This window comes from Podarcis muralis, chromosome 8 (genome assembly GCF_964188315.1).
Source record: "Podarcis muralis chromosome 8, rPodMur119.hap1.1, whole genome shotgun sequence".
Lineage (NCBI taxonomy): Eukaryota > Metazoa > Chordata > Lepidosauria > Squamata > Lacertidae > Podarcis > Podarcis muralis.
The window spans coordinates 11,457,986-11,481,803 of NC_135662.1; the positions used below are offsets into that span (position 1 = coordinate 11,457,986).

The following is a 23,818-nucleotide window of genomic DNA, read 5'->3' on the forward strand; positions in this document are numbered from 1 at the left end:
CGACTATAAATTACTTGTGCCTGAGTATTCACAGTCCATAGCAGCAATAAGTTCACAAATAAAAATAAAACACAAATCACTGAATACCGGTCTTCGGAGTGCCGAGCCGCTGCAAGTGCTTGCGCCGCCATCTTGTTCTCCAACCAAACAAAAACTGCCTCAGATGCTCAGGGTGGTGGCCTGGAAGAGGGCATTTTCTGTGGCAGCCCCTAAATTGTGGAACTCTCCTTACAAAGAGGTACAACAAGCACCTTCTTTATATAGCTTTTGGCAAATGCTGACATCGTACCTCTTCGCTGTAGCTTTTGACACTTGAGATGTGCATTTTTAGGGTTCACCTTATTTTAGTGGTTTTAAGTTTCATTCAACTTTTTAAAATATTTTGTGTTAATTGTTGTTATCTGCCCAGGGACTTTTTGGTGAAGGGCAGGTCAACAACAACAACAACAACAACAACAACATAGCATTTTGAAATTTCTCCCTCCTGTGTTTCTGACTCCATCCCTCATATTTCCAGTCTCAGGCATGGTCTAACAGAACGTTTTCAAGCACAATTCAAAGTGTTGGTGCTGACCTTTAAAACCCTAAACAGCCTTGGCCCAGGATACCTGAAGGAGTCTCTCCCCCTTCCCCCATTGTTCAGCCCAGACACTGAGGTCCAGCTCCAAGGGCCTTCTGGTGGTTCCCTCACTGCGAGAAGTGAAGCTACAGGGAACCAGACAGAGGGCCTTCTCGGTAGTGGCACCCGCCCTGTGGAACGCCCTCCCTTCAGATGTCAAGGAGATAAAGAACTACATAACTTTTAGAAGACATCTGAAGGCAGCCCTGTATCGGAAAGTTTTTAATGTTTGCTATTCTACTATGTTTTATATATGCCATAAGCCGCCCAGAGTGGCTGGGAAAACCCAGCCAGGTGGGTGGGGTATAAATAAGGATCTCACATCACTCTGGTAAATTAAAGGGAATTCAGCAAGAGCTCACTTTACAAATTATGCCTAGGCGTCCAATTGTCACCTGAGCAGGGGGTAGAGGTGGATCAGTTTTAATAGCTAGCCCCACCTATGGCATCCACACATACAATACAGGTGGCCTGAGCAGGGAAGGCTTTGTGTAACAGAGGTGCACAAGAAGGCTTCCTTTCCATAGATACTTGCAGCAGATGCCACAAAGTGGCGCTAACCAGCCCAGATGTCCTCATGTTCTGATTGAACACTTTGGTATCATTTCTGAAGAGGGCTAAGGTCCATGAGGGCAATCAGGTAGGAGAGAAGGAGCCTTGTTGCAACCACTGTGTAATCACAGGTGCCTAATCACATTATTTGATTATGAAATACAAGAGGCATTTCCTTATAGGACAAAATTGCATCGAAGCAACCTGGCTGGTGGTGATGTAAATTTCACAGTATTGCCAGGGGACATGGGCTGAATGTCAAGTGGCCAAGGCTTGTCACAGATATTTTTCACAGCAAGGAGTACCTTAAAGACAAACGGATTTCTCGGGGTATAAGCTTCTGCCAACTGGATTCAGAAATAAAATTGGCAGGTGGGGAGGAGCACTGGGGCGCCTGGTTCGCACCCTCTCAAAAATTGTGCTCCCAGGGTTATGGCCCCCCGGCACTCCTAAGGCTATGCCCCTGCTCCTACTCAACCACACTGTGAAGTAGGCTAGGTGACTGGCTCAAGACCGCCCAGTGAGCTGACTGGAATTCGTACCTTCCCTGGTCCAAACCCCTACACCATCTCTCTAAGATTTATCTCTAGGTCTCTGCCAGGTGAGACGATTCCAGGTACGTTGCTTCCAACAAAGTGGAACAGAGCTCTACAGTGGTACCTCTGGTTACGTACTTAATTTGTTTCAGAGGTCCATTCTTAACCTGAAACTGTTCTTAACCTGAGATACCACTTTAGCTAATGGGCCTTCTGCTGCTGCTGCGCCGCTGGCACGCAATTTCTGTTCTCATCCTGGGGTAAACTTCTTAACCCGAGGTACTACTTCCGGGTTAGCAGAGTCTGTAACCCGAAGTGTTTGTAACCTGAAGCGTTTGTAGCCCGAGGTACCACTGTATATGCAAAAGCTTATGTCATAATATTAATAATAATAAGAAGAATAGAAATATGTGGTGGTGGTGATGATGATGATGATGATGATGATGATGATGATGAAAGACTCCATGGTGTTGTTGTTTTGCTTCAAGTGACTAAGACAGACACCCATCTGGAAGAAATATACAGTTATATATTGGACTGATTTCTTTTCTAGGAGCATCTAAAACATCTCAGCATCTAAAACATATAGACTCCTTCCATAACAAGCTTTATATTATTATTATTATTATTATTATTATTATTATTATTAGAGCTACCTAAATATGATGATTGAGTGTGAGGAGAAGTCTATAAAAGAAAACCCAATAATGTACCAGCAGATCAGTGATAAGAAGAAGAGATGGTTTGATGGGATTGGGTTGGAACCACCAAAACCCATGTAGAAATCTTTCTGAAACAGATCTCTCCTCCATCCCTAGTAGGAAGATTCTAGAGGTGGAAAACACATTCAGGTCCCTTTTTTGTGTGTGAAGATGCCACCAGGAGCACAGCAGATCTTCTCCCTTTTTTTGAGCTCAACTTTCGTGTGGTGGTGGTGGAGGAGGACAAGGAAAACTAGTTTCTGAATCTGGAGCAAATGTCTCAGTTTGAACCAAGCCAGACGAATGCTTGTGTTAGCTCACATAATGCCAGAGAGTTGCTGCTTTCTGATCTATTCAAAGCACTGCCACCACCTCCATCTTTTTCTTCCTGTGATCTCAGCTAGCAAAACCTCTTACTATTTATGCTGCATGACAGGAGGCAGATAAAAATGAATTGCATTGCATTAAGGTCCATTTTCAAATATGAAATTATCTTACCTGCTTGACTGTGGCTCACCCATGCTTCATTGACTTCGGTGTGGATTTTTATTTTATTTTATTGTGGTTTGTTTTTAATATTGACTCTGGCAAGTGCCTCAAGGTCCCAGCGTGTAGGATATCTTGTAAATGTAAATTTGATTTGATCTGACATTTGGTTTCTATGTGGATTCAAAGGAGATAAGAGCTCTTAGCTTCCAAGAAATTGATAACAGGACTTGATACGATCGATCTGGTTAGTTTCCATTAATCCTCTAGAGAGGGCAAGCGTTTCTCAAATAGTTAATGCCTCCACAAGTACATAGCTGTCAACTTACAGATTTGAAAATAAGGGACCAGCAGCCTTGAAAATAAGAGACCAGCAGCCAAAATAAGGGACCTGCAGCCTCACCTGTTCCAGGCACTCCAGTCTTCCTGTCCTCCTGCAGTCTGGTCAAACTCATGCTGGTAGCTTCGAGAACACTGTCCAACCAACTTTGTAACCAGAGGTTCAACTGAATAGAATCTGAATCACATGCACCACAAGGCCTATGCAGCCTCAACTTAAGATGGCTCCCCGGCCTGGCTTTGCACTGCAAAGTTTGCAGCAGCATGTGCAACAAAATGGCGTCCAGCATTCAAAAACCTCCTCAGCTTGCATTAACTAGCCACACACAAGGCATGCAAGCTCCACCCCCCAGTCGTTCTTAGACTTCTTATTGGGTGAGCAACACAGCCGAGCAACACAGCTGGAGCTTCCCTCCTCCCTGGCCAGCAGGGAGGGAAGGAGAGGAGCTGCTTCCTTTGAAATTTAAGGGACATCATTTAAGGGACATTTAAGGGACATCCATCAATAAGGGACAGCAGTGGGACATGGCGCTGGAATAAGGGACTGTCCCTTCAAATAAGGGACACTTGACAGCTATGCAAGTATATGGCAAAAGAATGAAAAGTATTGAAAGTGTCTGATTTTGTCTGAAATAGACGCATGAAGGTCAAATGAGTCTGGCAAGAAGATGGCTCTCTTGCATTCTATGGTCTTTGAAAAGGCAGTCCAAGATTTATACATGATGATGATGATGATGATTGGGGAGGGAATAGTTTTCATAATAGAAAATTACAGCTAGGTTTGGACAAATCTGTCAATTCCAGTTTCTCACAATCTCCAATCTTAAATTCAGTTTTCCACCTTTTAGAAGTTTGCAATTACATAAAAAATCTTGAAAATTCATGAAAATACCCATCAACATTTTTATGTGATTTTCTCTTCATATACACATTTTGCAAACAATTTGCCTGAATAATTTGTGTGTGTTCTTTCCCCTGATATCTGTATTTTTAATCACACTTTCCCTAATATCTGCATTTTTGTTATCCTTATGTGGTTCAAGAACAGCATTGCACAATTCAGAGGCGTGTGAATTTTGAAAGATATTTGTGCTCCACTCTGCATATTGGTTTGAGAACTGAAAATTAGGCATTTTTCATTAAATTGAATTGAACCCCCCCGCTCGCCTAATTGCAACAAGAAAATCATATTTTTAAAGTTTGGGCATTTAAAAAAATATTTTAATATCAAATTTTGAATGTCAGATTTCAAATTCTGATTTTAAAATTCATTTTTCAGGCTTGTATAAATTTATTTTATTTATTTTTAATGGGGGCTAAAGATCTAAGGGTGGCCAGTCTTCATTACTGGTGCAGCATGTAGTGAGTTTAGGCTGCAGAGACAACTTTTGAATGGGGGGGACTTCATAATTTGACACTGTCCACTGTGCTACACACCAGCCCTAAAAGAACTTGAAGGCTTTTTTTTTTTTTTTTTTTTTTTTTTTTGGTAAGCAAAATAATTTGTAATAATTATTTCAGTTTGACTGTATCAGGATACAGTAGATATATAGCCGGAGGTAACTTTGAAGTAGAGGCAAAACATTCTATCTCTTGGCTTATGTAAACCAATTTTGCTAAGTATTAGTGTCTGATTACACATCACCAAAAAAGAGGACGAAATAGGGTTCAGGTTTGCATCGAAATTACATATGCATCACCTCCTGGCAAACAGAAGGGGAAGAAATGGAGGCAGTGAGAGATTTTACTTTCTTGGGCTCCATGATCACTGCAGATAGTGACAGCAGTCGCGAAATTAAAAGACGCCTGCTTCTTGGGAGGAAAGCAATGACAAACCTAGACAGCATCTTAAAAAGCAGAGACATCACCTTGCCAATAAAGGCCAGTAGAGATAAAGCTATGGTTTTCCCAGTAGTGATGTATGGAAGTGAGAGCTAGACCATAAAGAAAGCTGATCACCGAAGAATTGATGCTTTTGAATTATGGTCCTGGAGGAGACTCTTGAGAGTCCCATGGACTGCAAGAAGATCAAACCAATCCATTCTTAAGGAAATCAGCCCTGAGTGCTCACTGGAAGGTCAGATCCTGAAGCTGAGGCTCCAATACTTTGGCCACCTCATGAGAAGAGAAAACTCCCTGGAAAAGACCCTGATGTTGGGAAATATAGAGGGCACAAGAAGAAGGGGAGGACAGAGGACGAGATGGTTGGAGAGTGTTCTCGAAGCTACAAACATGAGCCTGACCAAACTGCGGGAGGCAGTGGAAGACAGGAGTGCCTGGCGTGCTCTGGTCCATGGGGTCATGAAGAGTCGGAGACGACTAAATGACACAACAACAACAACAACAACAACAACAACAACAACAACAACAACAACAACAACAAAAATTCACATGTATACATTCAAATTTGGAAATAAATACTATAATTTAAATCAAAAACAGGACATCTCACCCAAGTGGTGAGGACTGTCAGCAGTGGACCTGTGTGCCTCTTAGTCTGCTGTCTAGGTAGGCACCAACTGTTGATGGGCACCTTCAGCACCCCTGCTCTTCATTCTGACGCTTCTTTGTTTTTAAACTGGATAGCCCATCAACTGCAGTGTTTCCCAACCTTGTGCCTCCAGCTGTTTTTGGACTACAATTCCCACCATCCCTTGCCACTGGTCTTGCTAGTCAGGGATGATGGGAGTTGTAGTTCAAAAACAGCTGGAGGCACAAGGTTGGGAAACACTGAACTGTAAAATAGGAAACACAGCTATGCTGCAGCCATTCTCAAAAGTAAGCTGGTACCCAGATTAAGGGTTGCTATACCCAGGTCCTGCTGGTGAGCTTGCCTTGGGCAACTGATTGGCCACTGTAAGTATCAGATTTTGATCTAGATGGGTCACTGGTATGCTCCAGCAGAGCTCTTCTTAAGTTCTTATGTTCTTACCTGAAGACGTAGAAGGCTGAGAAAGGGTGTCCAGACTAGCTCAAAACAATGTGAGCCCAGTGGAGGAGGAAGCCACTTGGGCACATGGGGCGGTGTGCCCAGGGGCGGGGCGAGCCGCCCATAGGGGCAGGGCCTCTGGAGTCTGCCTGCCTTCTCCCACTCAGTTGCCCTACAGCTGGGGTGGAGGCAGCGGGCGGACTGTTTGGCCAGCGCGGAACCTGAGCATTTTGTCACCCCCCTCAGTGGTGACACCCGGGGCAGACGCACCCACCACACCCCCTTTCCTCTGCCCCTGCCTGAGCCACCTTGAAAACAGGATCTGGCTTCTTGAACAGGAAGTGTTTGCCCTTTGAGCTCCTAATCTGAAGTCTTATAGTAGCCTTAGTCCTTCAAACAGAGGACAACCTCCCAAATAAAGGTAAAGGGACCCCTGACCGTTAGGTCCAGTCACGGACGACTCTGGGGTTGCTGTGCTCATCTCGCTTTACTGGCCAAGGGCGCCGGCGTGCAGCTTCCGGGTCATGTGGCCAGCATGAGTAAGCCGCTTCTGGCGAACCAGAGCAGCGCACGGAAATGCCGTTTACCTTCCCGCCGGAGTGGTACCTATTTATCTACTTGCACCTTGACGTGCTTTCAAACTGCTAGGTTGGCAGGAGCTGGGACAGAGCAACGGGAGCTCACCCCGTTGCAGGGATTTGAACCGCTGACCTTCTGATTGGCAAGCCCTAGGCTCTGTGGTTTAACCCACAGCGCAACCCGTGTCGCATTTACCTACCAAATAGAAGACTGTAAAAGTGCAGCATGCAGTATGTAAAAGTGCGCCATGCTCTTTCCTCAACATTTGTGAGCTTCTTTGGTGGTTGAGATGCTCCAGAAACACTGAGGATCTAAAATCTAATATTCCTTGGGACATAGAATCATAGAGTTGGAAGGAACCTTGAGAGTCATCTAGTCCAACTCCCTGCAATGCAGGAATCTCAACATGTGGTCTCCCATCCACTTTGAAACCATAGCAGCCCCTGCTTAGCTTTGCAAATGTGCTAACTGCCTTAAACTGAATCAGGTTCCAGACAAGTGCCTCTTTTATCCCTACCTGGAGGTGCCAAATATTGAACCTGGGACCTTCAGCATGCGAAGCAGATGTTCTACCATCGAGCTATGACCCCTTCACTAGTAGGTCACCAGTTAGTTGTGCAGGCTCTTCTGTCCTGAGTAAAATCCATTATTCCATTCATTGTCTTCCTCCTGGCCTGATGAATGCACAGCAAATGTTCCAGTCACAAGCGCAGAGCAAAATCTCAGACATGCCGTAATAAAGAGCTATTTATATGATATGCATCTCCATGTATGTGTCAGAGCACTAAATTAGGGGGAAAGGAACAAGTTAATATTTATTTTACCAATTTGGAGGTGGGAGAGGCGAAGGAGGCGTACAGCAAAGATGCTTGAGAGAGGGGGTGATGAACCAATTTTAGGTTTAATGAGGAGAGCATAAACCTGGAACATGATAAAACAGAATAACCCTCAGCAGCGGAACGGCTGATGCCACAGTTCCTCTGTGTTCTGCCCAATTTATTTAAAAATTTAATACTGTTGTCAGGGACTGGGCAGAGGAGGAGGAGTGGTGGAGACTGCCTCCACATCCTGACCCTTCCAGGGAGGAGGAAGAGGAAGACAGTATAGATTTACAACAGTGGTTTGTGGAAGGTCTCAGCTCAGAGGCAGATGGAGGGGAAAGTTGGGAAATAATGGGAGAGAAGGAGCAGGCAGAGCCAGAGCAGCAGCTGGCTGACACATTGTCACTAGAAAGCATTCCAGACCAGAAAGCATCTCCCAGAACCTGGCGAGCCTTAAAAGTAGGAGAGCAAAGAGCTCAAAGACAGAGGGCAGCACCCATAGAGGAGATGATGATGATGAATGAGGAAGTGAAAGAGACGTGGGTGGCGATTCACTCGGGACAATGCCATTATCCAAGAGGCTGGGTTTTATAGCCTCTCTCTGTAAAGTCTGAAATAAAAAAAGGATTGTAAGAAACTTCTCCTTGTCTTTATACCTTCTTGGGCAACCAGCCGGAAGCCACTGACACCACCCTGACAACTGTATTTAATTTTCTGTATACTCCCTAGGGCCCCTAAAGTGGTCCACTCAATTATATAATGATCTCATCGTGCAATATTTCTTTATGTTCTAATAGCTTGCACTCAGGGGAGCTGGGTAAGCCTCACAAGGAAAGTGTTGCAGGCTTCTGAGCTTCAGCATTATTGGAATTTGGGAGAAAAGAGGCAGTAGGAAAGTTCCTGTGAGATATAGAGATGGGGCTGGGGTAGGAGGGCAGGGTGCCACCCAGCTGTCTTAGGGACTCCCCTCTGGATTTGTGTACAGTTTACTCCTTAGCCTTTTCTTCTCCCAAAGATGTCTGGAAAGGCAGCAGGAGTTTAGGATCAGAGCTTTCCTTCTCCTAGATGGGCCACCTTCCCAGGTTGATGAACCCCATCTGCCCCTCACTTGACACTACCTCATGTGCAGAAACCACCTTCTTGACTGTTGGACCCACTCTTGGTCTCGATTACTCAATTGCGCCAGAGCCTGTCTTTTGCATGCAAGGGAAGTCCCTAACTCTCCAAGGGTTTTGAGACCCAACAGTCACCTGGTTTAGCTGGCCTGTCGAAGCCATTTCCTGGGGTGTGGCCGCTGTCACATGTTTACAGCTTCTAGGAGCCAAAGGTGAGAGTTGACTGCAGCGTGGGGACCAAAGGTGGCCAAACTACTCCAGAAGAAGCACAATGTGCTTCTTCTTCTTATTATTATTATTATTATTATTTATTACTTAAACCCCGCCCATCTGGCCAGGCCTCCCAGCCGCTCTGGGCAGCTCTCAATAGAATATTACAAACACAATAAAACATCAAACATTTTAAACCTCCCTAAATAGGGATGCAGGTGGCACTGTGGGTTGAACCACAGAGCCTAGGACTTGCCGATCAGAAGGTCGGTGGTTCAAATCCCGCAACGGGGTGAGCTCCCATTGCTCTGTCCCTGCTCCTGCCAACCTAGCAGTTCAAAAGCACATCAAAGTGCAAGTAGATAAATAGGTACCGCTCCGGCGGGAAGGTAAACGGCGTTTCCATGCGCTGCTTTGGTTCGCCAGAAGCAGCTTAGTCATGCTGGCCACATGACCTGTACGCCGGCTCCCTCAGCCAATAAAGTGAGATGAACGCCGCAACCCCAGAGTCAGCCACGACTGGACCTAATGGTCAGGGGTCCCTTTACCTTTACCTTTAAATAGGGATGGGAGGTTTAAAATCAGATGGGAGGGCGTTCCACAGGGTGGGCACCACTGCCGAGAAGGCCCTCTTCCTGCTTCCCTGTAACCTCACTTCTCACAGCGAGGGAATCACCAGAAGGCCCTCGGCGCTGGACCTCACTGTCCAGGCAGAACGATGGGGGTGGAGACACTCCCTCAGGTATACTGGGCCAAGGCCATTTAGGGCTTTAAAGGTCAGCACCAACACTTTGAATTGTGCTCAGAAACATACTGGGAGCCAATGTAGGTCTTTCAAGACAGGTGTTATGTGGTCTCGGCGGCCGCTCCCAGTCACCAGTCTAGCTGCTGCATTTTGGATTAGTTGTAGTTTCCAGGTCAACTTCAAAGGTAGCCCCACATAGAGCACATTGTAGTAGTCCAAGTGGGAGATAACTAGAGCAAGCACCACTCTGGCGGGCAGGTAAGGTCTCAGCCTGTGTACCAGATGGAACAAGTAGACAGCTGCCCTGGACACAGAATTAACCTGTGCCTTCATGGACAACTGTGAGTCCAAAATGACTCCCAGGCTGTGCACCCGGTCCTTCAGGGGCACAGTTACCCCATTCAGGACCAGGGAGTCCTCCACACCTGCCCACCCCCTGTCCCCCCAAAACAGTACGTTTGTCTTGTCAGGATTCAACCTCAGTCTGTTAGCCTCCATCCATCCTCCAACTGCTCCCCTAACACCCCTCACAGACAACAGTGCATTACTGTAATGGTTCTAGGGGTTGCCCGTGCGTAAGCCGGTGCAAACACCTGGCTGGGTTGCCTGAGTGTACCTTTTCTGTCCGGACAGCCACTCTCCTGTGGCTGTCTCAGTCGCTGGCAGAATCCGTCAGTGGGTGTTTCTTTAACTTCTTCCAGCAAAGAAGCTCTTTGACGCCCAGTCTCCTCCTACTCTCCCTGCGCGGAAGCCTTCTGCGCAAGGAGGGCGTAGGCAGCGGAGGACCTCTACTCTCCCCGCTGGTCCCCGGCAAGGAGTCATGGGACCGCCTCACCGCTTCCCCCATCTGCCCCCTTTCTCCACTGGTGCTACGCTGATTCTCTTCCCCAGAAGATGGGCTGCCTCTCCCACTCCCGGAACGCTCTCTGGAATCCCTCTGGATTTTGCTCTCTCCCTCCGGCACTGATGGCAGTTCCCTGACAATTACAAAAAAGAAAGTATATTTCTACATATATTTGTGATTTGTCCCGGTACTTTCCACTCAGAATTGGCAACCAGCTCCCAACTTTCTTTGCTGTAGATCGTATTGGCAGCCAATCATATGTGATCTGGCCCATTGCTTTTTAACAGACAGGACTGCACTTAGGAAGCAGGCTAGATCAACCAATGGGTCTGAGTTGTCAGTAAAAAACGTCTAGAGACCAGGGCAGTGAAGAGTTGTGCAATAGCTCCCTATTCATTACTATGGTCATCAAATGATCCCTTCCATACAATATGGAATCTGGACTTTTTGAATCTCTCTCTTGTTGTGTGTCAACCAGACACTGTCTATACAGTATTTTTGTCGCCTGTTGATGATCTTTCTTTTCACACCAAGTTTCTTAAGTGAAATACTTTCTCCCATCCTATATCTGCATTGGATTTGTAACGGTGTTTACATATGAAATTGTTTTTAATTGTTGCTGGTGTTTTGGGCATATGGGATTGGTTTTATTAGTTGGGCTTTTGACTGTGAAATCGCACGAGTTATTTTATGGGAAGCGATTCAGAAATGGAATTAAAATAAGTAAGGATTACAACGGTAGGAATCACACTTATCTGCATTTTAGCAGGGCGCACTCCTCCCCTCCAAGGCAAAAACGAACAGCAAAGTGAGAGCGATTTACCAGGGATATGCAATGGAAATTTAAAATATTAGGAAATGAAGACAGATTGAGTGTATGAAATCCCTGAGCACCGGAAATCCTCCAGCTTCAGATATTTCACAGTGTAAATCAACCTTTGCAGGAAGGTCTAAAAATTGCTTTAAATATAGAGAGCAAAAATACTCATGAAATTAAGGGTGATACCAGTTGAGCTGGACCATAAAGAAGGCTGATCGCCGAAGAATTGATGCTTTTGAATTATGGTGCTGGAGGAGACTCTTGAGAGTCCCATGGACTGCAAGAAGATCAAACGCATCCATTCTTAAGGAAATCAGACCTGAGTGCTCACTGGAAGGACAGATCATGAAGTTGAGGCTCCAATACTTTGGCCACCTCATGAGAAGAGATGACTCCCTGGAAAAGACCCTGATGTTGGGAAAGATGGAGGGCACAAAGAGAAGGGACGACAGAGGATGAGATGGTTGGATAGTGTTCTCGAAGCTACAAACATGAGCCTGACCAAACTGCGGGAGGCGGTGGGGGACAGGAGTGCCTGGCGTGCTCTGGTCCATGGGGTCACGAAGAGTCGGACACAACTGAACGACTAAACAACAACAACACCAGTTGCTTTGACTTTTCTGCCCTACTTGCGTAAATACAAGACACACAGCCCTGATAGCTTCAGCATTAGAAGGAAGGAGGATCACTGAGTAATGAAACAGAGTGAGACATAAGCACTTTGAGAAGGAACAAATCCATGCAAACTTGCTCTGTGATTTCGTTCAAGACGTTCATTATCACCCAAAACAATCCGATGGTGGCAAACAACAACAATAATAATGACAAATGCCGATTGCAATCCATACTTTCCCCAGATCTCCTTCTCCTTACACACTAAACTGTTCAGTGAGTCACAACAACATCATTTGCTTCAGAAGACATTCTGCCCCCAAAAAGTAAAAATAAAAAATGGCTAATTATGTTTGTAATCATTCCTGACTCCACTGCTGTGACTCAGCTCTAGCAAGCAACATCTGTGGTTCATTGAAAGTTTAATGCCCCCAGGGACGCGGACTTATAAAAAATATTGGGGGGGCCCGGGAAAGCTCATGAATAATAAATAAGCTCATGAATATGCAAATAAAGTGGCGCCGCCTCCTCGTGAGCGAATAGGGGAGAGCGTGCTGCGCCTAGCCCCATGGAGTCGGCGCCTATGAGAGAGCCAGAGAGAGAGCGAGAGAGAGAGAGCCCGAGAGAGAGCGAGAGAGAGAGAGAGCGCAGCCAAGCCCCCTTCACCGCCTGCCCCCCCCGCCAGCCCCCTCTCCCCTCCTCCCTAGGCGGCAGCTCCGCCATGACCACAAACGGCGGCGGCAGCAGCAGCAGCCGCGCGCGGCCCGGGCTCCCCTCGCCGGCCGCGGGAGCCAAGGCGCGCGATAATTTGCTTAAATTATGTCAGCGGCGCCCGGCAGAGCAGCCCTCTCGGCCACGGCAGCCCGGCTCTCCCAGCCCCCGGGGGCCGCCCTCCTCCCTCGCGCAACCGCAGCGTTCCCGCCCGGGGAGGCGGCCCCCCCAGGAGAGGCGGCAGCAGCAGCCGCGCGCGGCCCGGGCTCCCCTCGCCGGCCGCGGGAGCCAAGGCGCGCGATAATTTTTTAAATTATTGGGGGGGCCGAGCCCCCCCAATAAAATTTTTGAGGGGGCTCGGGCCCCCTCAGGCCCCATGGGGTCGGCGCCTATGAATGCCCCCAAACACTGTCTATTTCTTCCTCCTGGAACAGAAAGTATTGTATGTTTCAGTGCCTTTGAGATCCTGATCATCATATTTCTTCCTTTGTTTTAAAAGTTCAAAACAACCTTGATTAAATCCCTTTACTTTTTATACACACACAAACACACACAGCAAAATGCATGTTAAAAAAAACATTGTAATTATACTATACACAATATTTTACTACATAGAAAAAACTATTGTCCATATTTATGCTATATTTATACTTATATATTTGAATTCAAGAAGCAGTTTGCCTTTATCTTTAGAATTCTATCCTTCTCCACTGGGTAGATTAAGCAACTAAAAATTCAGTTTTTATCAGCAGAATGTCAGCTTTACGCAGTGCATCTATCATTTAAAAGCAGACCTGATTTGGGCTGTCTTTGTTATTGTGTAAGCTACTGTACGAGGGTGTTATTAAATGGTAACTATGTAAAAAAAAAGATTGGTAGGTATCGTTTATTAAACTATTATCATACAGTTTCTTCAGCATCTCAGTACATTCCATGTAGTACGTTTTTGGTTGCATAGATTTATTTAAATGGATTGGTTAGTGGGAAGATAATTCATCCGCTGAGGTTGCAATCGGATGCACACTTTCCTGGAAGTAAGTTCCATTTAACACATCAGGGACTGCAGTGTATATCCATATTTTTATCACTTCACAGCTCTGTTTTCTATTGGTATGTGCATGCCTCTATTTCTACGATACGGCCATGCCGTTAATGTTCCTCCTTCTTCTTTCTTTCAGACAGCAGCTCAGGCGGTTTTATTTATGTGCATGAATACCGCTGGGATCTTCATTAGCTACTTATCAGACCGTGCTCAACGCCAAGCCTTCTTAGAGACCCGGAGATGTGTTGAAGCTCGGTTGAGGCTGGAAACCGAAAACCAGAGGCAGGTAGGGTAATGGAAGAAATGAAGTTGTGAGATGCAGCCATGTCAATCCAAATGCAACAAAACCAAATGCATGAATTGTACATTAAAGAATGAGGTTGATATCCAGCTGAAGTCCCATCTGCACTACAAATTGAAAATGGTCTTATTCCACTTTAAACGGTAATAATAATAATAATAATAATAATAATAATAATAATAATAATAATAATTTATTTATACCCTGCCCATCTGGCTGAGTTTCCCCAGCCACTCTGGGTGGCTCCCAATCAAGTGTTAAAAACAGTACAGCGTTAAATATTAAAAACTTCCCTGAACAGGGCTGCCTTCAGATGTCTTTTAAAGATAGGATAGCTGCTTATTTCCTTCACATCTGAAGGGAGGGTGTTCCACAGGGTGGACACCACTACCGAGAAGGCCCTCTGCCTGGTTCCCTGTAGCCTCACTTCTCACAATGAGGGAACCGGCAGAAGGCCCTCGGCGCTGGATCTCAGTGTCCGGGCTGAACAATGGGGGTGGAGACACTCCTTCAGGTATACAGGACCGAGGCCGTTTAGGGCTTTAAAGGTCAGCACCAACACTTTGAATTGTGCTCGGAAGCGTACTGGGAGCCAATGCAGATCTCTCAGAACCGGTGTTATGTGATCCCAGCAGCCACTCCCATTCACAAGTCTAGCTGCCGCATTCTGGATTAATTGCAGTTTCCGGGTCACCTTCAAAGGTAGTCCTACATAGAGCGTGTTGCAGTAGTCCAAGCGGAAGATAACTAGAGCAAGCACCACTCTGGAAAGAATCCCGGAGACTGTAGTTTGTTAAGGATGCTGAAAGTTGTTCGGAGATGATCCCAACCATTCATCTCACAGAGTTACAGTTCTCAGAATGGTTTCACAATCAATCCCTCTTCTCCTTTAGGTGATTTCCAGGTCTAGCCTATCACTCCTGATTTCTCAGGAATGTTCTCATTCCCTCTCCAGCAATCTCACATTTTCTTTAGGCTATATAATCAAGCCGTCCCTAAGTGGAAAAGATTGGAAGTGCAGGCAAATAAAAAATTGCTTATCCATATTTATCAAGACCTCGCATCTCTCCTTTTTAATCAGGAGCCAGCAAAGGGAGCAAGCTTTAAATCAAAAGTTTGTTTCAACTCATCTAAACAAAGTCACCAAGAATATGAAAAGTTATGTTGCCTGTGTGGGAGGATAAGGAGCCGATCAGAGGCAAAACAATTTGTAAGCTACAGATCATAACAGTGTTTATAGCCCACATGTTTGTCAAAGTGTTATTTTGCATGGGGCACTCAAGGATTTGACTTAGTCCACATCTTAAAGTGTGCCAACCTGATTTGCATTCCTTAGACTAATACCCTACATCTGAGCATAGGTACCCTTACATTTCTGAACTTTTCCAGATTTTGTGATACAGTTCGTAGCTCAAGAAGTGGAGCAGAATGGAGCAGATTATTACATCTGAAGGCAGCTCTGTTTAGGGAAGTTTTTAATATTTTAATGCTGTATTGTTTTTAACACTCAATTGGGAGCCGCCCAGAGTGGCTGGGGAAACTCAGCCAGGTGGGTGGGGTATAAATAATAAATTATTATTATTATTATTATTATTATTATTATTATTATTATTATTATTATTATTAAAATGCATATTTTTGTTAAAACGTACAATTTTTTCTAAGTACACCAACAACAAAAACACAAACTAATTGCAATAAACTAATAACCTTGCAATAAATTAAAGACAGCACATGGTTGTACATTGTTGCTGAAGCTATTATTCCAGATCACAAAAAAACTCCCATCTCTCCATAAAACTTTTGAGTTTATTTACATGTGTTCTCTTATAGTAGGTTCGTTTGATCATGGTCATAATGGGCCAGATCTTTCCAATCCATTCAAACTCAGTAGGAACGTGCATTTTGGAAGAAAGTGCATACCAAAAAAGCACATTTTTAATGTATGACAGTGAATTTTTTTGTGAAGAAACAGTGAAAATCATTTGAATTTTCGTGCATGGGGGGGATCACAGGTTGATACTTGAAACAGGATGAAATGAACTTATGAGTGCCACATGCAAAATAGACAGATCCATCCATAAATAGATAAAGCCCCCCCCCCTTTCCCAAAAGACCCCAATCTGTGGAGGAATCTGAGATGATCTCCTACAGCCACTGCTCTAGGTGAAATGGTTTCAAAATGGGGAAAATAAAGGAGTTGGCTGCACTAAATTAAATAAGAAGTGATATCGTTTTTGCTGCCAGAATCCTTTGTAATTAATGTAGGGAGTTTGATACCCCCTGAGTTAATTATTCTAATCTTTTAATGAAGAATCCTGAAGGAAAATGGATTCTTGAGAAGATAGGTAATCTCTTCTGAGCATTATTTTATATGTTTGACAGCTGCCACAACTAGTCATTGAACTGAAGACTTCGAGGTGCTGGAATATGAGACATGTCACTTGGAGCTAAAATGCAGGGCCATATAAAGCTATTTATATTCTGCCAGTCAGGCACAGAGCAGGAAGTTTAACTTCACCCTCTCCTCAGAGATAATTGAGTCTATACTTTTCTAGGCAAAGTTTGCTGAGATGAACAAAATGGATCTTGACAGATAAAGTCCTTCATGTGTGAAGTGGTTTCTCTCTCTCTGGAGTCAAAAGTGATGTGTGCATAGGTTCATAAACCAGAAGGCAAGTGCCTATAGCAGAGAGCACGAAATGGATTTTGCACTTCAGAGGTGTAAGAGAGGAAAGCTGGCAAAAAGGACTGGTCACACATATTTGCTTATTATGATCTTCCCTTAAGGAGCTCAACTTCAGAGGAAGTTCATACTTTGGTGATACTTTATTATAGACTTTGTGCTTTGCGTATGTGTGTTTGTGGACTAATTTGGTTTGATTATACACTTGTATCTCCAACCTTCTGATTGGAGATGAAGTATTGTTTTGAGAAAAAGAAAAAGAATAAAATATGAAGTATTTTGTCAGAGAGAAAAATGAAATGAAATGAAACCCAAATTAACATATAACAATTGGATATGATGTAATTATCAGATATGATAATACACAGGCATATACAGTCATACCTTGGAAGTCTAACACCTTGCGACTCAAACATTTTGGCTCCCAAATGCCGCAAACCCGGAAGTGAGTGTTCCAGTTTGCGAACGTTCTTTGGAAGCCGAACGTCCGATGGGGCTTCCGTGGGTTCTAATTGGCTGCAGGAGCTTCCTGCAACCAATTGGAATCTGCACCCTGGTTTCCAAATGTTTTGGAAGTAGAATGGACTTCCGGAACGGATTCCGTTCGACTTCCAAGGTATGACTGTACAGTGGTACCTCGGGTTAAGAAATTAATGTTCTGGAGGTCCGTTCTTAACCTGAAACTGTTCTTAACCTGAAGCACCACTTTCACTAATGGGTTAGCAGAGTCTGTAACCTGAAGCGTCTGTACCACTGTATAGATATGTGATGGATAATTACTGAACATGAAATCATATATGATACATTATAATCGGGGCTTTTTTTCCAGCCGGAACTCAGTTCCATCACTTCTCTGGTGGGTTTGGCCACCTCTCAGGTGGTCGCCATTGTTGGCTGGGGTTCCACTTGGAATTGCTGTTACACCTTCAGACACAATTTAAAGTGTTCACATTAGTGTTTAAGGACCTAAGACTGAGTGTTTTGGAGGTGGCCCCAAGAGGGTTAGCTGTTGTGGTTTGCTGTCATTGTTTCACCATGAAGGAAGCATGCCAAGGACCTCTTGAGAGCCAGTGTGGTGTAGTGGTTAAGAGCGGTAGACTCGTAATCTGGGGAACTGGGTTCGCATCTCCGCTCCTCCACATGCAGCTGCTGGGTGACCTTGGGCTAGTCACACTTCTCTGAAGTCTCTCAGCCCCACTCACCTCACAGAGTGTTTGTTGTGGGGGAAGAAGGGAAAGGAGAATGTTAGCCGCTTTGAGACTCCTTCAGGTAGTGATAAAGCGGGGTATCAAATCCAGACTCTTCTTCTTCTTCTGTGCCTGCCTCTCCAATCTCCTGTTGTTGTTGTTGTTTCAGGAACGTCTGGTTCTGTCTGTGTTACCTCGATTTGTAGTCCTAGAAATGATTAATGACATGACCAACGTGGAAGACGAGCATCTTCAACACCAGTTCCACAAGATCTATATTCACCGCTATGAAAATGTCAGGTGAGAGCATGCATTCCAATTTTCTCTCTTTCTCTTAACGATCTTTTCCTCTGCTGAATGTCAGCTGGGGGCTTTTGCGTGGAGTCTTTTGATCACTTCATTCATCACGGGTGCAAATGTTGGAGATGTTGCTTTTTCTCTCCCCACGCCCTTTTAGCAGACAAACATTTCACAGTAGCGTTTTTTCTCCCTTAATTCATCAAAGCTCCTTGGCAACTGCTCTTTCACCGCAGTATTTCTGAGTCGGCTTGCTCGAGTGCATGCAAACAGGGGGTAGGATTTTCCACCCAACACACACACACACACACACACAATGCTCCAGCTTCTCACCGCAATCCACCGAGACCACCATCTCAAGCGTACTGACTTTTGAAGAACATCCCATTGGAATTAATGGGACTTTCTTCCATGTAAACATGATTAGGATTAGAGTGTAATCTTTCTGATACAGGCAGCATCTGTCGTGCTGCATAGGCAGTTCAAACAACCACCTAGGGTAGCATTATTCATGATGTGGGGGGGAAACCAATCTATTCCTTCCTGGCCAGTGTCCATGTAAGAAAGGCAGCCAACATCCAAAGGGAAAAGAACAATCTTCTTGAATGAGGACCCAAAAATATCATTAGGCAGAGGGAGCCACCTGAGTTCGGCTGCAGAGGAAGGAGGCCAGGAAGAAGCAGCGGGGTGTTGTGTACCTTGAAAGATGGGGGATGAATATGATCCAGTTTGCATTTAAAGGCAAATGACTTAATTTGCATTTCCCAAAACAATATGCAAATCAAAATGCAAGAGTCAGGGTACTGAAAACCCAACAATGGTCCAAGTGTTCTGGGTGATGTCTCTCAAGTAGAGCTTGCCTTGTCTCAACTGCTGATATTGATATTGATATAGATACATTGTCCATCATAGCACAGCATCTTCTTGTTTTCATTCATTAAAAGCATATGGGCTGGATCATACATAGAATGACCCTCAACTCAAAGCATGAAGTGCCCCCATTGGCGGTGATGCCCTGACATCAATACATAGTCTCTGTTGGGTCGTTCACACACTAAAATCACAACTTGCACTTCCAGCAAATGGAGTGATGAATATACATGTATGAGCCAGACCTTCAGCTTCATTGGAATATGCTTTGAAGGAGAAACACTTATGAGAATAAGAGCCCAACAACATCTGGAGAGCCATTGGTTCCCCAACCCTGTCATGGACACTTCTGATGGTTTTGAAGACATTGTTGAATTTCTATTTATCTAATGGAGGTTCCACCTAAAATGGAAGGTGGACTGTGGCATGTTTTTTTCTGCAAAGTATTACTGTCACCGTTGTTACCTATAACTCAGGAGTCCTGATTTTCTTTCTCTTCTCCATTTGGTGTCCAGCATTCTTTTTGCAGATGTGAAAGGGTTCACCAACCTCTCCACAACACTATCAGCCCAGGAACTAGTCCGAATGCTGAATGAACTCTTTGCCAGATTTGATCGCCTAGCACATGTGAGTCAAGAGGCTTATTTGTTTCATTTAGCACGCAAGAGTCAAGCTGCCTGTTCATTTTCGGCGCTTCAAAAACCCTGTGTGGTGCTGTGAAGGGTGGAAATTTGTTGCGTTAGATCTGATTTGTGACCCACCATGCTGTATGCAGTCTACCTGCCCTGAATTGTGGCTTGGTAGGAGCTTCACAACATCCCTGTCATTGTAGTCCCAGGTAAGCAAAACTTATTATGTCCCTGGAGGGCCATGGCTGGTAGATTGTGTTGGGTTTGTTAGTTCACCAGTTTTTCAAGTCTATAAGAGATTCTACATAACTTAACCTTACTTATACTTGTCCTGTTGTTCTTGACATGGCAACATTTTCTTACAAAGACAGGTGTTTGGTTCCCCTACCATTTCACAGACAGATTGATGGCTGCTAACAGATTGAGGTTGAATCCTGACAAGACAGAAGTACTGTTTTTGGGGGACAGGGGGCGGGCAGGCGTAAGGGACTCCCTGGTCCTGAATGAGGTAACTGTGCTCCTGAATGACCAGGTGCACAGCCTGGAGGTCATTTTGGACTCACAGCTGTCCATGGTGGTGCAGGTCAATTCTGTGTCCAGGGCAGCTGTCTACCAGCTCCACCTGGTATGCAGGCTGAGACCCTACCTGCACGCAAACTGTCTTGCCAGAGTGGTGGATGCTCTAGTTATCTCCCACTTAGACTACTGCAATGCACTCTACGTGGGGCTACCTTTGAAGGTGACCCGGAAACTGCAGCTAATCCAGAATGCGGCAGATAGACAGGTGACTGGGAGTGGCCGCCGAGACCATATAACACTGGTCCTGAAAAACCTACATTGGCTCCCAGTACATTTCTGAGCACAATTAAAAGTGTTGGTGCTAAACTTTAAAGCCTTAAACAGCCTTGGCCCAGTATACCTGAAGGAGTGTCTCCACCCCCATCATTCAGAGCCACAATAAAAGGTAAAGGTACCCCTGCCCGTACGGGCCAGTCTTGTCAGACTCTAGGGTTGTGCGCTCATCTCACTCTAGAGGCCGGGAGCCGGCGCCGTCCGCAGACACATCCGGGTCACGTGGCCAGTGTGACATCGCTGCTCTGGCGAGCCTGCACCAGCGCAGCACACGGGACGCTGTTTACCTTCCCGCTATAAAGCGGTACCTATTTATCTACTTGCACTTAAGGGTGCTTTCAAACTGCTAGGTGGGCAGGAGCTGGGACCGAAAGACGGGAGCTCACCCCGCCGCGGGGATTCGAACCACCGACCATACGATTGGCAAGTCCTAGGCACTGTGGTTTTACCCACAGCGCCACCCGCGTCCCTTCAGAGCCACAATACCAGAGCCCATAACAAAATAAAGTTCCCAGGATTCTTTGGCGGAAGCTGTGATTGTCAAAGTGGTACATCTGCACTTTAAATGTATGTTATTAGTGTTGCTAGAGCATGGGATTGTTCCCACGACTAGCACAGTTAATTCTGTCTCTTTCTTCCTGCATAGATCAGTGTGGGGTTTACATATAAGCTAAACAAGCTATAGCTTAGGGTCCCACTCTCTTGAGGGCCCTGAAATAATCTAAAGGGGGAAAACTGGATGTACTTTGATAAAAGACATATTTTGTTATGTGCAAATGGCTTTAGATACCTATTAGGTCTATAAATTACCATATAGCATATATTCAAAACAAAAAAACAGCGACAATTTGTTGTTGACAAAGGACAGCTGGACATATAAAGGGCCCCATTATCTTCAGTAGCTTAGGGCCTCACCAAACCTAAATCCGGCCCTGGCATAAATCTAGTGATAACATTCACACACACACACATACACGACCATTCAGGGCAGTTATCTGCATTTGCTAAAACACGCTCTTTCCTGTGGAAGTGGGAAAGCATGGATATTCACAGGAAACACACACACACCCCTTCAACTTCTCCCTTGGGTGCCATCTGTATTCAGATGTATATCTATCTGTAATGTGTGATTGCAAAACTCTCCTCCCCCAACCACTTATGCCTGATATACTTCCATGGTCCTTAGCAACAGGCATGGCTGGAGAGGGAGGAAAACAAATTGGTAGGATGCGGAGCCAAAGGAGGGAGCTCCTCAAATGTCAGAAGCTTTGCAAATGTTTTTTTGTTCTGCCTGATCGTAAATCTGGGGAGGTGAGGGAGAGAAGGGAACATCGGTGCTTACTTTGATAAGTTCCTTTTCTGTAGGGAGAATTGGGATCCATGAAGTACCTGTAAGGTTGTTGTCAGGGAACTGCCGTCAGAGCCTAGAGTGGAGGTAAGGCTCCCCAACGATGCAGGAGAAGGGACCAGCAGGGGGAGAGAGAACACTTCCTTTGAGGAAGGAAATAGGAGTGACACCAGGAAGCAAGGGGGAACTGCGGAGAGAGGGCTCCAAGACTCTTCCACAGAGACCAGCGGGGAGAGCCCAGGACCTCCGTTGGGCACGCCCACTCTGCGCAGGAGACTTCCACGCAGGGAGGCTAGGAGGAGACTTGGCGTCAAAGAGTTTCTATGTTGGAAGAAGTTCAGGAAACGCCCACTGACGGATTCTGCCAGCGACTGACACAGCCATGGAGAAAGGGCTGTCCAGCCAGGGAAAGGTTTAGCCAGGCTCCTTTGCCTAGAACAGTAGCACCCTTTACGCACAAGCAACCCCAACTCCCTTTACAGTTGTCTCCGTCCATCTTACCACTCCGTCCATCTTACCACTAGCCCCCTCTTCCTGCCCACTGGGAATCTTATTCAGCCTCCCAAGTTCTGTCCTGGGCTTAGGAGATATCAGCAGGCATTGTCCACACATGTTCAAGTTTACTGCTTCAGGACCATTAATTAAAATGAAATAGAAATAGAAATGGCGAGTAAAACTGAGATTCTAGAAATGCTGGAGTCCCACGTTACTGTCCACTTATGCTTGTGTGTCTTGGTTGCACAGAAACGTGGAATATACCATCACCAGCTCGGGTCTTAGCAGTCTCAAGAAGAGCATAAGCTAAGGTCCCTCTCCCTAGCTCCTGCTGGGATTTTTCATTCTCCATCTGTTTCCAAAACCTGTTTTCCAAACTGAGATGAATAGCGAGCTCCAAACTTATGCTAGGCACACAGCATATCAGTCTTATTTGAAGAGTGGGTGGAATTGATAGCACAGCATGGGTCTTAGAAAACACAATCCATCATTTCCCTGCCCTGGGAAGTGGGGGGGGGGGAGGGAGGGGGGAGAAACCTTAATGAAGTTTCTATTTGGTCCTTTTGGTGGATGGATATTTGAGCAGCTCATTTCTTTAGCTCTTTCTCGTGCCATTTTTTCGTGCTTTGAGTCACCATGGTGTGTTGTTTTTGTAAAGTAACTTATGCATAAATCTCTCTCAAAAGCTTCAGTCAAATGTCGTTCTGTGCAGAGCAGTCATAGCTCAGTGACAGAGTTCTGCTTTGCACTCAGAAGGCCTTGAGTGTATATGAATCTGCTTCAGACCATCTACCCTACCTATGTCTACCCTAGCATTCCCCCAGCCATTGGTCCCCGATATTATTGGACTACAACTCCCATCAGCCTTGGCTATGGGTGGCTTTGGATGGTGGGATTTGTATTCCAACATCATCTGGGGTCCCCTGGTTTGGGAAAGACTGGTCTACTATAAGAGTAGTTCTCCGGTACCTCAGGTGGAAGTCAATCTCCTCTCCTTCAGTTGGAGATGCCAAGGATTTTTCTGCAAGCAAAGGACAGAGTTATGGCATCTAAATCTTTAATTTTCAGGTTCTCCAGTTTAAAAAACTTCAGGCAAGGCTGGTACTACTGTCTGCTTGAGAGGGCTGTTTGAGGACTGGCAGTGTAAAGCAAGTCCATACAATACTATGATCTCTTTTAACCAAACACCTGCTGAATGGGGATATATCCAGAGGATATATCAAGAAATTCTGCCTAACCTTTAGCTGAGTTGAGCCAAGAAGCCTCTCTAAGCTTGGCCAAACAAACTAAAGGATTTCATACCACACATACTATCGGGAGTCTCATCTGATCATTGTTTGTGGTCTAAAGCTCTCCTTCCTGCTTGTCTCGCAGAACCAGAAGAGGCGTGAAAAGGGCAGAGGAGAGGTTGGTCTCATGCAGGTGCAGTCCCCGATTCTTTGGGGAAAGCCCTGGGGAGGAGGGAACTTAAAAGGCTGTGGGGAAGCAGGGA

At 45.4% G+C, this 23,818-nt stretch overlaps 1 protein-coding gene across 2 annotated transcripts in view; it reads left to right on the forward strand.

Moving 5' to 3' along the window:
* The window catches only part of ADCY8 (adenylate cyclase 8), a 150,809-nt gene that overhangs the window by 39,371 nt on the left and 87,620 nt on the right, over positions 1 to 23,818 (forward strand). For both annotated transcript variants that reach the window (XM_028736142.2, XM_028736143.2), the window contains exons 2-4: positions 13,798 to 13,947; positions 18,005 to 18,135; positions 19,518 to 19,629. In XM_028736142.2, the coding sequence (XP_028591975.2) occupies positions 13,798 to 13,947; positions 18,005 to 18,135; positions 19,518 to 19,629 (393 nt within the window). The remainder of the gene's footprint in view (positions 1 to 13,797; positions 13,948 to 18,004; positions 18,136 to 19,517; positions 19,630 to 23,818) is intronic.